This window comes from Gouania willdenowi, chromosome 16 (genome assembly GCF_900634775.1).
Source record: "Gouania willdenowi chromosome 16, fGouWil2.1, whole genome shotgun sequence".
Classification (NCBI taxonomy): domain Eukaryota; kingdom Metazoa; phylum Chordata; class Actinopteri; order Blenniiformes; family Gobiesocidae; genus Gouania; species Gouania willdenowi.
In genome coordinates, this window is record NC_041059.1 from 16,926,684 (window position 1) to 16,944,086 (window position 17,403).

A 17,403-nucleotide genomic window follows, 5' to 3' on the forward strand; every position below is an offset into this window, starting at 1 on the left:
TTGTATGTGAACCCCCTGGCACTTGTTTATTGTGTTTTGTATGTATGTCTATACTGTCTGTATACTTTGTTTGCAAAATAAAAAAAAAAAAAAAAAAAAAAAAAAAAAAAAAAAAAAAAAAAAAAAAAAAAAAAAGAGAGCGAAGCAGCAGCGGAAACTCCATAACATTGCCGCCACGGAATTTCACCTCTCACAGAAACGCAATCTGATTGGTCCACCGTATAAAATTTGTTAGTATGACACTTTGTGATTGGCTGTTACCAAGAGCCCCCAATGACAGATGCATAGCACAGAATATTTCATCGTTTATTTATTTTTATTTTATTTTTTAAATCAGTACAGATTTTGAATTTAATTCCGAGTGCAATGGATAATTGTACGTATATTTTGGTTTGTACAAAAATATGAACTTTAAGTTAGAGTATGGATAGGACTGTAATGTAAATAATATATTCTATATAACGTTACAAAGCCTTCGTTGTTGTTTTTTCTTTGCTATCTAACCTGATTTGCATCAATGTTTGACCTTATCAAATGATTTGCCTGTAACTATGAATTAAAAAAATATATTTATAAAAATGAAATGCTAATAAATGACCAACAGTTAGATTTGCAACTGAGACGATTTTAATTTCCTTTAAACAGGCATGAGTTACTAAAAACTAGGAAAGACTTTAGTAAGGCATACAAATGGCAAAAATGGGCAACTTTAAATAAACTTAATAATAATAATAATAATAATAATAATAATAATAATAATAATAATAATATAGTAAAATGGCAAAAAAAAAAAAAAAAATTATTTATTTTAACAGTAAGGCTATTGATAGCCTTTAAAAATGGAAGTAAGGGTATAGTGAGGCATTAAAAAATGTTAAAGACTTGTCCAGAACTAAAGTCACACTTTAATCAAGCTCTCTACCTAAAACAAATCTATTCAACACTGTTGAGTGTGGACATTATTAGGCTTCTGTTTAACTTTAGTGCTGTAAACACCAATAGGACACTTTATGTGGGTAAGGAAATATTAAATGTCAAATTCAACACTAAAACACCAAATAATGGTAAATGTCTTCCTCTGGTGAGGCATTCTTGAACTACATGTTGGAAATAGTTGCAGTAGTTTACGTGCTGAAGGTAAACCGGAAACGTTTTTGTTTGTTTTTTTTTTTTCATTTTTATTTATTTATGATTATTTTAGATAGTCACTTTTTGTTATATAATCTCTATGTTCAAAGGCTGGACACACACCAAGAAAAAAAAAAATAGTATAAATGAAAAGAAATTACCTTAGTGTCTCAGTTTCTGAGTCAAAAATGCAATCTATGCATTTATACGTGAATGAGGTTAATGGGTGCAAGTATTTAAAATTTACAGTAGTGTGTATAAATATCAAACAGAGCTATCATGTTATATTACAGCTGTATTAGCATGACTGTAAGTCTACAGGTAGTTGGGATGTGTTGGATATGCCTCTTTATTTACCCTGCTAAGAGCTTTTTTCTTTCATTAATATTCATCCCCTTTGTGTCACATAACAGAAAGTTTAGCGAAGTGCTGAGGCGACAGTGAAAGAATGTGAGTTATGTCTCATATTTCATTGCTGTAGATCCAAAGAAGTGAGAGCGTGAAAGGGCTGTGGCAGCTACATGGATGATTTTCAGGGATAAAACGGGTCACCTTTGCAATGGTGTAATCCTATGTGATCTGGTACTAAGCTACTCAAGGGCCACAGTGACCCCCAACAGAAATATTCCCTCACTGTGAAGGCTAAGCCTGAGTAGTTCCCACAAATGAAGTGGTGGAGGTACAGCAATAATGAGAAAAACAGATGCCTATAAACACAACACAGTAATAATGCAGCTATTAGCAAAAATGTTGATAAATAAAATCATATTTTATTCTATCAGCAACTACAATTAGTGTGAATAGAGTAGATTTTTTTTTTTAAAAAACAATGTAAAATGGGCATAATGATAAAAAGCAATTGCCTGCATTTACAATAATAAGTACTTTTTTGTCATTAACACTGGTAACTATTCACTATAAAGAATAAATCAGTAAAGAAAAAAAAAATCAAATTTATTTCTCAGTGCTAAACTATCTTAAACTGCAGGATTCTTAACATTTGAGAAGTATCCAAAAGTCCTAAAATTCTTCACAGAGTATGTGAGGAGTTATGTTCACTACGTGTTTAGCTGCATGCAAGGACAAAACAGAAGCATATTTACCTCAGATGCACTGATGGCTGACTGTGCTATTGTCAGTCCAGATGTCAGAATGAAAGATAGACCACAGCTGGACGGTGGGGATCTCAAGTGTTGTCACCCACTGGGTTTGTCCCAGCAACTGTTGCACTGTGACAAGATGTGCAGAAACTGTACTGATCTTTATTTCCCACAATATTGTTTACCAAGGCTACTGCTACATATCCATGTATCATTAACTCAATTTAAAATTAAACAAAATTACACAGAAACATAGTCAAGTATTAGGATCATATTCAAACACATTTGCAGTGCAGTAATGTGCAAAATAAGTGTAAAGTTGTAACCTGTGCTGTGCTTTTTTCCCCCTAAAGAAAGCCCATTTGTCCATGCACGGGTAGAACAGTAAACTAAGGAGAGCCACTGAGGAATGCTTTGAAGTGACAAATAAAAATGTGAGTCAGTGAACAGCTGTAGATTTACGACGATGACAAATCTGCTTAAAATTTCTGCTAATCACATGATCAGCCAAGGCCTTTCTCCTGGTTAAGATGAAAGCACCTCCTCAGGTTTTTAACCACCATTCATCTCCACCCTTCACATGAGAAAGTGCAGTGGGAAAGTGCACTTGGTACGTTCACAGCTCTGGTGTTCCCTCATGCTGTGAAGTTAGTAAACAGTACTTTTATATCCATGGCAATATTATATATCAATCTGAAGAAAGAAAAAAAAGTAAACCAGGACACTGTACATTCTCATTTTATTTTTTCCCTTTTTATTCAAAGACTAGTTGCTTCCCAACCAGTAGGTGACACTGTTCCCTTCTTAATGGTTTTCAGGACTTGACAGGTGCTGTTCTGTGGGCAGTGCATTACTGGTAATGTGTGCAGCTGTCAAAACATTAGCATTTAGAAATTGAGGACAAAGATAATAGTTTTATAATAACAAGTGATAAGTGCCTAATGCTTGCAATTTAACTCATAAAATCCCCTTTTCTATGAGGTAGCCTACTACACAAGAGAGCTCCATCCATCCATCCATCCATCATCCATCTATCCATGAACTATATTGTAGTGTATAGATAATTAAATTGAATTTGTGAATAACTCAGTTAACTGTTTTCTGCTATTGTTTGATGGTGTATAGCAGCTTTGTTATGCATTAAGTCAGAGGTTTCCAACCTTTCACGGGTCGTGACCCCATTTTGATATCACAAATGTCCAGCGACCCCAGAGACATTTTTTTTCCTTCTTCTTTCTAGAATTAGTTTTTGATCACGTTTATTAAAGTGTGCTACAAACACAGAGTATTAGTGCACAAAGGGGCAAGTGCACCACCTTAGATATTCCAATGCTGCATTTCATTTTTAAAAAAGATTTTTTTTTTTTTACCAATGACTATACATTTCAGGTGACTCCATTTTAATTCCAGGCGACCCCAAGGGTGAGAAACACTGCATTAAGTTATCCACGGTCCACGACAGCCTTGAGGGACACTGAGGGAAAACAAAAAACAAACAAAAAACCCATAGGAACAAACCATGGCCCAGATGTTCGGTATCACTGGGCCATGGCTCAATTAATAATACATTAATAATTATATACATTTAAATTTAATATAGCGACAGTGAAATGATTTACTACCCTACCAAAAACATTTTACTTACACTGCAACCAGATTCCCATTTAAAAAATATATAACGATATTATTATTATTATAATAATAATAATAATAATAATAATAATAATAATAATAATAATAATAATAATAATAATAATATATTATATCACACATTTATGTGGTAAATGGGCAGCTGGTTGATGTGTTGTGATGACTGAAGATCCGCTCCATCGCTCTGTTTCTTTAGGCGGAGGTGGATGATTGATGAACTTTAGCGGAACACCTGCCGAGGACAGTCAGCGGCCGGAGCTGCCCTCGTCTCTGCTCGTCGCAGCGATTATCTGCGGACACGGTGAGAGGCAAATAGCGAGCTCACTCTATCTGCCAATTTTTACCTCTTATATTCGAGCTGTTGAGCTATTTTTAGCCCATCTTTCTATATTGCTGCAGGCAGTCGTCAACCGCATCCCGACACGTCAACCTGCCCCCTACGGTAGCCTGCACGGTAAACGTTTCAACAGAATAACATTTTATATAACGGCTAAACAGGAATAAGAAGATGCTATATGGGATTAATTAAAAAAACAACAAAAAAAAAAAAAAAACAACATGTAGTAAACACTGTAAGTATGTTATTACCTCATACCTGACAGTTGGCGCATGAATATTTTAATCAGGCGTTTGTTTTGCGGCCACAGGTGGTCATTCTCTAATAATCAGTTCTAATCACAGCACAAACTAAACAAGTTGAGACTTCCTGTAGTGCTTCACAGCGCTGGAGTTAGTTTTATAAGTACAAGTGACCTCAATAAGTGGTTTCACACACACACACACACACACACACACACACACACACACACACACACACACACACACACACACACACACACACACACAAACTACAGCCAAGATTGGGTATTGTAGTGCATGTTGTCTATTAATAAATGTGTTTGCGACTGCATGAGCTCATCAGGCGAGGGTGAGGTGTGAAAGACCGCATTGACAAACTCGTCAATCACCCAGACTTCGTCACCTCTTGTCACAACAAGGTACTGGTGACTCAAATGAATAAAAAATTGAAATAGCTGTTAAATGTGAAAAAAAACAACTCTCTCTCTCTCTCTCTCCCAAGATTGTGTGAAGCAGCCACAAGAAGAAATTATAGCTAGAAATACACTATATTGAACATAACATAGCTTAATGTAAGTATTCCTCACAGACAGACAGGCATTAAAAAATGTATGGGTAATAGAAATAAGTTATGTATTGTCAGTAATAGTTAGACTTTATAATGGTAACTTAAAAAACTATCAGCACTCAATAATAATTTGTTTTTTCTTGTGCAGTTTCACATGTAGAATCTATAATGTGTGAATCTCTGTAATGTATATCAGGAAACACTGCATTATTCTATAGTTTATCTTGCCACAAAGTAGAACCTGAAGTAACCACTGTCAATTCAATCATCTTCAACGACCAGTGTTCGGATCTTTGGTTTCAGCCCTCCCAAAAGGCTAGTCAGGCATCACACAGATTTCACAACTCGTGTTTGTCTTCGCTGGTTCCTGCTCCACTCACTTAATAGTTAACATTATTAATTATTGACTTTCTGGACCTATTCATCTTGTTAAGTGACCTCGAGCTGAACAACCAGTTATTCTACTGGTTTGGTCAAGTGTGTTGTAGTTCAACCCATTTGACTCAGAGTGCAATGTTAGAGGGTAGATGCGACTTTATTAGTACAACTGGAAATTCAAGTAATCTTAGCAACTAACCACATTCACAAACTGACAAATACAACCAACGATGAAATGGGGTAAACAGGAGCACTCAGAGAGCGCACACCTCCGCCAAGCACCAAATATCTTCTAATGCTGCGTTCACACTGGATGCGTCACGAAATGTCCATACGTCCAGATTACATACAAAGTCAATGGATCGGTGCGATCCGCATGTCAAGTGCGTTGGCCGTGGGAGCGCGCTCCTGATTTTACGCATATCCGCACACCCGCACATTCGCAAGAGTTTAAAATGTTGAACACCTGGAGCTGTATGACACAGCCTTTATAACCGGGACCGGACTAGGAAGGATTTGGCGTGGAGGACAATCAGCGAGGAGGTGGTAGTAGCAGGTAAAAGTTCTCACTGTAGTTTTCATCTTTGAAAGTCAGCACTGAGCTAGGATAGCATTAGCCGCTAATCACACCAGCTTTTTTCACTGGTGGTTTATGTTTATGAGAGGAGAAAAAAGAGCGCAGCTCCTCACTTCAGCAGGCAGTGAACCTCACTGAGTTGGATGTGTCGCTGGTGGGCGGGGCTTCGCTTCAGACGAGCGTATGATGCGGATGGGGAAATTTTTTGATCCTGCATTCCCTGCGGTACGTTTTGTGCGGCAGATGTGTCCGGTGCCACAGAAGACGCATTCGGTGTGAATGCAGCATAAGCCAGATATTGGGAGTTATCTGGATCAGTGATCCGGATCATGGTACCATGATCATTCACACTTTAAAGCATAGGAAGAAATGTCTATCCCCATTAATAATAATACGGTAGGTCCAAATTTTAGGAGCACCCCCATTTTTTTTTTTTTTTAAATCGCAATGAAATGTGCAACAATATCCGATCCCAATGAAACTGGTTGGGGTAGTTAAGAAACCAACTCAACATAACGGAATAAAACTTCATAAAAATCTGTCAATTACGAACTGTGATATTAGTTTTTGATATTTCACCAAGAAATAGATTTTTTTATTATTATTTTTTTTAGACTGATCCAGAATCAATATATTGATCTAGATTCCCTCCAAAATGTAATGGAATTTTCCATGGCAAAAGCTATACTGTTGGTTAAAATTTTGTTAAAATCCATTTAGTACCGATACTTTTGACGTATTCCTGCAAACAGACAAATAAGTGAACACACCGGTGAAAATATTACTTCCTTGCCAGAGGTAAAAATATCCTGAAGGTGCTTCTGTTACACCCTGTAACCTTTATCTAACTGTAATGCTTGACAAACAATATTTGACACCTATAGAGTCAATCCCAAATAACCAAGCCTATATGTTCTTGGATTGTAGTTAAGAGAGAGCATGCAAACTCCATGCAAAGAGAACAAACCCATAATGTCCAAGGGCAATGCTGCTATCCACTCATCCATGCACGCTGTAAAACGTTCATTTATACTGTCACATGCAATTTGTTTTACTGTTGTGAACCATGTAATGAAAGTTTTATTTAATAACTGCTTGGTCCTTGTGTGTATTTCACACTGGGAAAGACATTTAAATAAGTGTCATGAGGTGACATCATTTCAGCCTTCAATTAATTTCTGAGCAAGGTTATATCGGAAAATGCACAACAGGCACAGACTCTTCAGTGTGTATGCAAAGTTTTAACTTTTAAAGCAAAAAAAGCAACACGACTCTCTCTCGACCTAAAAGTCTTTCTCAGGCAAACGAAAGTGGCCGTGAAGCTGTCTTTCCATTTTAGATATGTATAATATTTTTAGTTTTTTACATTAGACTTGTTCTTGGCACAGTAATGCTCACAGATGTCGACACTGTTCAGATGGCTTGAGGGGGCAGGTACCATCTGAGCTGTGTCAGAGAGAGAGAAAGTCATTTTAGCAGCACCTTACACTTAGCCTAACACATAATTTCCTAGTACCAATGAATGTGATAATGAGGCAAAATGTTTTCGGTATAATGAATTTTGGCAGGCCTTCGCAAATTATATACTTAACCAACGAAGTTAGCAGGTTTTTAATTCAACTGGCAAGAAGTCTTTACTGAAGCAGCATGTGGCGTGACTTCCCTGCTGTGTAATGTATGTGAAATATAGTGAAGTTTTATTACAGTCAAAGTTAGAGTCTGGCTCTAGTGAACATATTCTGTAGAGTAAATCTCTGATGACAGAGTATTTGGTGTAGGATTCTTTGTGAAAGTGAGGAGAGCAGAACGCTTTTACCCTTTTTTCTTTGCTTTTAACCAAAATGTCAAAAGTGATCAATGACAATTTATCACCATAAATCTATTTCCTGTGTTTGTGTCTCATCCTTGACTGATTGCGATAGTGTGAAAGCAGCCGTCATGTCACACTCCAAAATTCTCAGTTCCCACTAGAGAAGAAAACAGTTTCTGTGTTCTGCATTGGGTGTGCAGAAATATGGCACGACACAGATGAGCCAATCAGCTGCCTCAAGTAATCAAGTCATTTTAAAAGAACTGTAAGAAACATAAAAATGGAAGCGTTTTTTATTTTATTTTAAATAACATGACACCTGACTGTTCACATCACAAATGCTTATATGCATTGGTTCTTGGGTGACAGTCTCTTCAAATCCGAAAAAATACTTTTTTTTAAACTATTTTCATTGGACCATAAATGCATGTGGGAATGTTTAAAAAATCTGATCTCTGTTTTAATTTATAGTATAAAGATTAATCTTTCTTGGGATATGAAACAGTTTTTCTTTACGCAATTTCTTCATTTTTATTTTGGACCATTACCATACTATTTCACCACTCGCGAATATTGAAAATCCTTTACATGATGAGGCCATTGTCTTATAATCATTTATTGCTTATTAGTTTTTCATTACTATCATCAAAATTATAAATGTTTTTTTCTGCAATGGTTTTCATATTTTTTTATGTTACTAGTGAAAAACTAATTTTTTGCATTTTTTGAGCCCAAAGTGTGTGGGATGTTAATTTGCTGAAATTACATTGAATGACCCACTGGTAATTCACTCTTCAACTGTTATCTTTTCTAATAAATAACTAAGTCACAAGTCACAATAATATATAGTATGAAATATTTTTTGTAATTTAATGAATGTGTTCAAACTAAATTTACTTATCTTCGAGCTTTTATTTGTAGCAATGTGCAATGGTGATTACAAAAAGTGTTAAAATAAAAGTCTGGTTGTTCCTTTGTATAATTTAGAGATGATCGACACATTTCATTACATTCATTACATTCTCTAGGATCCAAAAGGCTTAGAAATGCAGTGGTAGCCAGTGCCTGTCGCATAAGGTCTACTTATGGTGCGTTTGACATTCATAAAAAGTCTTTTACTTTATCCATCATTTCTCTTATGTAATGACAGATGAATGATAATGATATAATTTGCCCAGTGGCCACTGAAGTGAAACACGAATTAGGAAGTGCGACTTGTTTCCTAAACATACATATCTCATGATATTTTTATCAGCTTCTGAGTAGCTGCACTTGTTGACATCCCTAAACTATTTTCCTGTGGTCCTGAGTCTATTATTGGCTCTGGTTTTAAGTGTTTTCTGTTCCATAACAAGATAGATCCACAACATGGCATTAGTTACTAGGCAACAGTGTAGCCTGCGCTGCTCGGGTATAATTTTCTTTGTATCGTTATGATGTTTAATAGTAAGTGACTTGTATGGCAGTCAGCCAAAATTAACCACTGTTAGCAGAACCCGTGATGTATGTCAGGAGGCATCGAGGCAAACTGGGCTATATTTGGCTGCTGTGTTCCTTTCAAAGAGACAAGTTCTAGGTCTGGACTTGACATTTCCCTTGACTGGAAAAAAATGGTTTGGGTCAGTGAGTTTTTGTGAGAGGAGGGGTGTTGTTGATGCCCAAAGGAAAGTGCTGGTTACAGTGATTCTATGAAACAATACCTGCTCTGAGGTTTTATTTGTTTTTTTTTAATATAGTATATAATTTCTCTTTTGTTCTTCACTTCAACCATCTAACTAAAAGATAACATCCTAGAAATGTTATATAAAAAACACTTTTAAGGAATAAGTATGTGATTTTTCAGCAATTATAGTTAAAATCTGTTTGTATACTTTATCTGGACAACGTAAGCCTCTCACTTTGTAGGTGCTTTTTTCTGACTGTTTTAGGTGAAAAACAATCAGTTCAAATAAGGGCTGAACGATTTTATATGCGATAATTTTTTCAAGGGCCTCTTGTCATGTATTTTTCAATGGACACAAGGAATAAATCAATCTGTTTCATAATGAACAAATTCAGATTTATTTAAGTTTTAAATAAATATAAAATATGAATTTTAAAGCACAGATTACAACAATAAAGCAAACAAATCTGTGGCTTTACCTCTTCAACATATCTAACTAACTTCACGTTTCATGATACATGTAAACATGTGGACTGCACTTCTTAAACACTCTCTGAACTCAACAAGACAGTCTATAAATAGATAAAATAAAGATATAAAAAAATCCTCCTTATAATAAAGTGTTTCTTACCCTTAGGGAGGGCTGGTGATGGTCAAAATTATGCAATAAAATAAATTCATTTATTTAATTGCAATAACAAAACATGCATTGCTGTCTTAGAAAGATTGCACTTCTTGAAGTGTTGACCTTTGACAGCATGCGCAGACAAAGAAAAAAAAAAGAAAGTGCAGCCGTTGCGATTAATGATATTGCGATAATATCACAAATGCAATTAATTGTTCAGCCTTAGTTCAAATGCAGCTTTGCCCTCTGACAGTGTTTTGCCATTAAAATGAAAAGGAGTCTTATTCAGACTTGTGTTTATTCTGGTAATATTGACTGTTACTCTGACTATTATGGCTGTACACTAATGAAGAAAAGCATGTTATGTAATAGTTCCTTATCAATTATACTTTAAAAAAAAGTCTGCTTTAAGGACAGTCTCAGTCTTTTCTGTTATGCATTTTACTCCCAAATCACTTTATACCAATTTAACATGATTACGATGACCACATTTGAAGCTGCTGAAGATATATTTTTCTTTTATCGGATAAATCTGTTTTGGCCTCATAGATCAATAAATTGAAAGTCATCTGCCCGAAAAAAAGATGTTAAAGGTTGAAATTGCTGCTTGAAAGTTTGGCTGCGTTGTCTAGTCCCTCTTATCTCCTTTCTTATTCACCTTTCCATAAACCCTTGGATGATGTCACGGGGTCACGAGGGTTAGTGATGAAAAAACTACAAATTTCCAAAAAAGTACTTCTACACATTTATAACACATGGGAAAGGGAAAGAGGAAAGAGGGAAGGGAAAGAGGCTACCAGGCTACGAGGAACAAAAGTGAAAATAAAAGAACGTCACATTGAGAATGGTTGCTCACACTCACCTTCCACTCAGAAATATGAATTATGTTGAATAAAACATAATGTGGTTAAGAATGTCTCTGATCCCTTTTTCTTGAACCACAGAGTGTCTGTTTTACATCAGTTATAATCTGATAATATGTCTTACATATAATAAGATATGGGTTTTAGATTATTTATTTAAAGTTGTTCAAGGCATATTATTGCGTTGGTCACTTACATGATCTCCGTTACTTATTGGTCATCATGAGTTTCCGTAAGTGCTTGGTGTGCGTTTTCTTTTAAATGTTGTCGCCGCAAAGAATTGTGGGTTAGCATTATCTTGTCTCCTTTGGTAAAGGATCCATCGGTGTTTCCTCGGTTAAAGGAGGTAAAAAGGAAGCATTGAGCCTTTTTTCCTGAGCTTTAAGAGAACTCGGACGCTCTTTATCATGGCCACCACTTAAACACTTCGGGGGGTGAAGGAACAGTGGATAGTAAAGGAGATAGGAGGAACTATTCGGACACAGCCTTTGTTTTCATCTCCATTGTAAACATTCAATTTATTGACATTTTTGTAAAAGTTTTGCCTATTGCATTGTGCGATGTAGAGTCTCGTAGACGGATGCATAGACATGTTTTTCCTTAATTCTTGCCATATTTTCTCTATTTTGGCCATGAAAACACTGCCAATGTTTGTTCCCAACATATTTCTGGTGGTTTCACACGGAGGTAATACGGGAAACAAAGTTGAAAGAAAATGGTGTCAAGCGAATCACTGTCCACCTTGTCGGCCAAAGAAATCCAAGAAATCATGGTAAGAATGAAGGAAAAAACGTTTCTCTGCATTTGTTTATGGAACTACACATCCTACAATGCAATGCGTGAAAATTTTCCGAATGTTTACGGTGTAGAGCGGCAATTTCAAACTTTTTTCGAGCAAATGATCTTCGATTCATTGATCCATGAGGCCTACACTATGGTCAAGTCAAACAAAGCATGCATATGTTTGGTTTAAAAAAGCTCAGATGCATGGGAACATTGGTGAATAATGCAGTAATGGTCCTAAGGGATACTCTGGTTCCTTGCGGCTACAACATAGAGTTTGGTGAGTTTATTCTAGTGTTCTCGATGCTGTTCATCCCATTGTAGACCCCTGGGCTTTCTGGGATCCATGCTTCCATTTGTTTTCACTTCCTGCGAATGGAGTCAGAAAGATAAATCATTCATGTCTCTGAGAGGATGAAAAAGATTGATTTCATGCTTCTGCACAATTATTTACGGTAGATTTATAACATAAGCTTATTTGTTAGTGGATATTTTTTCAAGGTATGTGTGTTATTGTTCTGTATTTAAAGAGAACAATGCTTGACATTGTTACAGTCTATTTTTACCTTGGCTGTGTTGCTGCTGTCAGTCTTGTTTACTTGCACTTATCTGTGGCTTGTATGCCCATTGAGAGGCACCATGGAGAGTACCACTGCACTGAGTCAAGCGAGTATTGTCCAGGCAAAAGTGACAAATAAAGTTATGGCTTAATGCTGGTAATCATATAAGTTAAAGTCCGTGTAAAGCAGAAATAAATTTGCTAAGTTTGTCACACCACAGAATTGTGTCATTGACCATTGAGCCAAATTTGAAAGATGATATATAAAATTAGGTCTCAAAATCATGGAAAAACAATGCTATTAGAGGTTAGAGGTGCTGGAACCACACCCACGCATGGGAAGGGTGCCACCTCCGTGGTGTGTACTGTGTCTATGGGAGAGAGCAGTGTGAAAGCGGCTCCAGCGTCGATAGTGCTTTTCCCATTGGTTTTCCAAAAGTGCTCGGATTGGGCCGAGGTGTCAGCAGAAAGGTCTGCTCCACCCGAGTCCGAATATGTGCATCTCTCCCGGGTAGAGTCAGAACTGCTAGAGGTGAAACACACATTCGCGGTGCAAAGAGAAGTGCTCATTTCATGGAAAATGTGGCACCAACAGACGCGTTTTATTCCCCCGAGTCCGAATATGTGGTTTGTTTTCAGCTAGGGCCCAAATTGCACCTGCTGGAGGCCGCGGAAGTTTGGTGTGCTTCAGCAGCAGTGTCGGGTTTATTCTAATGATGGCTCCGTAACGTAACGCGGCTATGATTTCTGACCCGCCCATTAAATCCTGAACACAGTTTGTCAAGCCTAGCCCCATAAATAAATTATAGTTGGTTGAATGGCTTTTTACATGTGTTAAGGAAATACATTTATGACCTATTCAATGTGTTTAGAAGAAAATGGCTGAATTTGCTTTACATGGACTTTAGGGTGTAAGAAAAAATCAATTTGGCCATATATTGCAATATTTCACCATGCAATTATTGTATCGTTTCAAAAAAGATCCACATCGATTTTTTCAATCTTGTTTTTTTTTTTTTTATTTATAAAGAAACAACTATTTAATTGCTTGTTAAACTACCTCACTCCTCAATGCTTTTTAGCTTGGAAGTTGATTGCACTTTTTTTTCATAAAACATACTGAGCGCTTTTATAGATGCATGTCGTTACTTTAGAAAATGTTTTAAGAACTTTGCAGAACCGCAATCTGTTGTAGAAGCAAAAGTATTTTTTTTAAAACAAATGTAAATTAGACAGTTTGATAAACATGTCATACGTCACGATGCATATTGTATTGTTTAGTATGGGGATGTATCGTGACATGCAAATTGTAAATTGTATCGTATCGTCAGATTCATGGCAATACACAACCCTAACACTAGTGATTATATTGGTAATAATACCAGTACTAGTAATTATATTCATAACTTAAATTTATATATTACCATTTGTCAAACTAATGCTAATTTATAAGTGTAACAGTGGACCTATATAAGGTTAAAAGCTTTGATAAACGTTCTCTGTATAAAGAGTTTTCCAAAGGTATGATACTCCAGTTTCTATTATCAAGTGATTTTCATAGCATTCGGACTCTCACTTTGATGGCAGGAACGGATCATTTTTAGAAATCCCATCACGCTTGCCGTCCGATATTCGTTTGTGGCACTGACTGCTTAACACTTGTTGTTTTTTTGCTTACATCTAAGATTACTTTCTTCTTCCCTCCCCTCCATGTGAGTAACGGGACTGCAGGAGTTCATGGCCGCAACCCTTTCCTTCCCACTAGGTGTGAAATGTGCAGAACAAACTGATATGCGAATTACACAGAGATTGGACACGGTGACTGTATATCTAAAAGCAGAGTCCATGTAAAAGTTCTTGGTGGTCAGATAAGTGTGAAATGGCTTAGCAGCCCATCTGTTTTAGAGGCATTTTTTTTCTCTGAGATGACAACTAGAGAACATTCTCTAAATTCTTTGTTTCAGCTTTAAGCTTCATCTGAGCCAAGCTACTGACAAAAATAAGGTTTCTAAAAAGAGAGGTTCAAAACAAAGTCATTTTCTCACCTAACAATGATGTACAGAAAACCAAGCATTATTTAGTACTTCTGAAAAGTACAATAAATAAATAAAAATCAGTAAGTGATGATTGTTGTGAAAGAAAACCTTTCTAATCATAAAAAGTAGCTCCTCGGGATGCTTTTATTATTATTTTTTTTATTAGAAAGATTAGAAAGATGTGAGTGTCTGATTTGTTTGTGTTCAGCTTTGTGTGTTTTATAAAAAAAAAGGAAAACCTTGTTAGACTCACTGTTATTGAAGCAGCTGGGGTGGAAAGGGGCTTGGTTACTGGATCCTGGATAAAAGGCAGAGGTCAGGAATGGTGCAGTCATTAACAGCATGTAGTAGAGAATGTGAAAATGTGTTCATGAGTATATCTGTGTCGGTGCACGAGTTAATATCTAAATATTGCATGTCTTAATAGGAAAGTTATAACTTGGCAACATTTATCTTTTTTGAAGTGTTTGCTTTTTTTAAAAAGTTTGCCATCCTTTGGAGTGTTTTTTTTTTCTTCTTCTTAAAATCAGACTTCAGGTATGAACTATACATTATCTAATTTCCTATCTAATGCTTGATGTTTCTGATTATGATCAGCCTGCAGGGTGCACTGTTGTTGAAGGATCCAAAGAAGTTTTACCCTGCTTTTACAAAGTCCAATCTACTTTGTGTCAAACTGTTTTTCTTACTACTTCCGTTCTGTCTTTAATAAAAAAAGATAGAAATGACATCAAGAGGAAATTAATTGATGAAATACTTGATTTGTGTAAAAGGTGGGAAGATTGATGGGAAGTTTTAACACAGTCAGTTACTGGAATGTTTTCACTTCATTCAACTATAGCTAATGGAACGACAACTACTTTGTTATTACTCAAGTGAACATATCCTTGAGCCATTACCTATACAATGTTTAGCTAAGCATATACACATTGTGAGTTAATAGTCAGAGATGCAGTAAACCCTCTACCTACTAGACATATGTGTATACCCTCAGCCACTTGTAAATCTTCAGACCATCTTGAGGGAAATGTATGGTGGAAAATGCATGTGAAAATGATGCTGTCATAAGATACATGAGACCAAGGTCACTCAGGCAAAGTGTTCAAAAATACATCTGGAGCCCCTCCAGCTTTATGCATATGGAGCAGCTCACACATTAATACTAAAATAGAGGTGGTTCATGCATTGCTGGGCCTTTCTGGCTGAACATTGCACAACTTTAAAAACAAGAGGAAGTGCTACTTTGTAAAGGTATTGTTGTGCCCGAGACCTTTGAGAAACCACCAGAGTACAGTGCTGTGATTGTTATGTGGTTGATTGGAAAAAAAATAAAAGTAAATGCGTAGGTGGAAGTGATTTGAACAATAGGCGTCAGCACACCTTCCCATAGTAAACTTGCCTTCCTGTTGCAGTTTCGTAGGTGGACCTTTTAAAAATCTCTGAATGAACCTTTGCTTGAGACTTTAAATGCCAATGACAAATTCCTTTTAGCTTAAAGCAAAAATACTTATCAAACCATTTCACTTTTTACGAAACTTGAAAATACTGCTTTTGATTTTGACCACAAATTAATATACTTTGTTGTCACTTGTCCTAAGGCCCTGTGTGGGATGATTGTACATGCTTAATAGGGTTTGACTATCACAGTGGGGATTGAAGTGATGTTTTTAAACAGGACAGCTTTAGTTTTTTTAATCAATCCCTGAAGCAAATTCTAAGGTCAACTCAGCTTGGCGTGATTCTACTAAAGTCACATACTGTATGTCCTTTGGTTGTTTTGAACTAGATGCTGCATTTGACTCAGTAGTTCCTTAGCAATACTGTATAAATTGGAGATGGATTGGGTTAAAACTGTGGAGTGCATAGATTTGTCTACTCACCGTTATCAAGTACAGATACATATATATATATGTATATGCATCTGTTTTATATATATAAAAAGAAACACATGTATATACAAGCAAGTATAAAACAATTTGATGCAATAAATAATAAACCCCCCCCCCCCAAAAAAAAAAAAAAAAAAAACGACCAGTTTTGGTTGTATGTTTTTTAAATTATTCTTTTGTAATATTGCTGTTCAGGCAGCTGTGGTTGAGCATTCATCGGTCAGGTGTGTATATTTCTGTAATGGCAGTGACAGATTAATATGGCTACATTGTCCTCCAACTGCTGGAAGAGTGAACGGCTGATTGAAGTGATATGTTTCACCATAGGCTGTTACCAAATCCTCATGGAGACAGAATATTATTTTATTTTTACAGTTTTTAAATGTCTTACTTCTTCTTTAAAAGTGATGATCCATGGTTTACACTCCTTATTAACCTCATTAACCTGGGATAGGCTCCAGAGCACGAACAGGATAAGCTAGTTTCCTCCTTACAACTCCTGTTTTTTCCTGTTACTATGGTAGCAGCTTATGCTAATCGTCTTTCCTTTTTGATGGATTTGTTAATATAAGGTGAAAACATCACCATTAACTCATTAAACAGAATAGTTATCCATTTACCTACTCTGATGTTTGTTGAGATGGATGAATATTGCTTAAATAATTGTTTTAATTGTTCACCTTGTTGCTTTGCTACTGTCTAATAGCACCAACACAGATTGCAGATACATGAAAGTTGTCTGCTTGGTCACATCAACAATGGCCATGACCCAAGAATAAGATGCATATTGTGGATGGACTGATTGTATGGTAGTGTGGTGTAATAGCTTCTGGTGCAGTAATTCAGCTCACTTTTTGCTATAGTTTATCATGATGCCAGCTGACAGTAAGTAAGGTCTTTGAAAATTACTTACAATGCCAAGCCTTTTTCTTTCACGATATTGTTTAAGGATCTATACATACTTTGTCATTTCAAGAGAGGCAGGTAGGTAACATGGTCTAAGTGGAACAGACAGTGTGTCTGTCATGAGTGAAAGTAGGGTGAAAGTTGTACAGCAACATGGTCAGTTTGAAAAGTCAGAGGATCAATGGTTTCCAGCAGAGATGAGCACATTGATCAGTAAAAATACAGAGAGCTGCTGTTTCCAGTGTGCCTTTGTGCAAGTAACTATTTTTAGAAAGCCAATGGCAGCAGG

At 36.2% G+C, this 17,403-nt stretch overlaps 1 protein-coding gene across 1 annotated transcript in view; it reads left to right on the forward strand.

Moving 5' to 3' along the window:
• Window positions 1-4,072: 4,072 nt before the first annotated feature.
• The window catches only part of hdac9b (histone deacetylase 9b), a 41,966-nt gene continuing 28,635 nt past the window's right edge, over window positions 4,073-17,403 (forward strand). Inside the window, exon 1 of the mRNA XM_028469964.1 lies at window positions 4,073-4,179. Coding sequence (XP_028325765.1) covers window positions 4,092-4,179 — 88 coding nt within the window. The 5' untranslated portion in view covers window positions 4,073-4,091. The remainder of the gene's footprint in view (window positions 4,180-17,403) is intronic.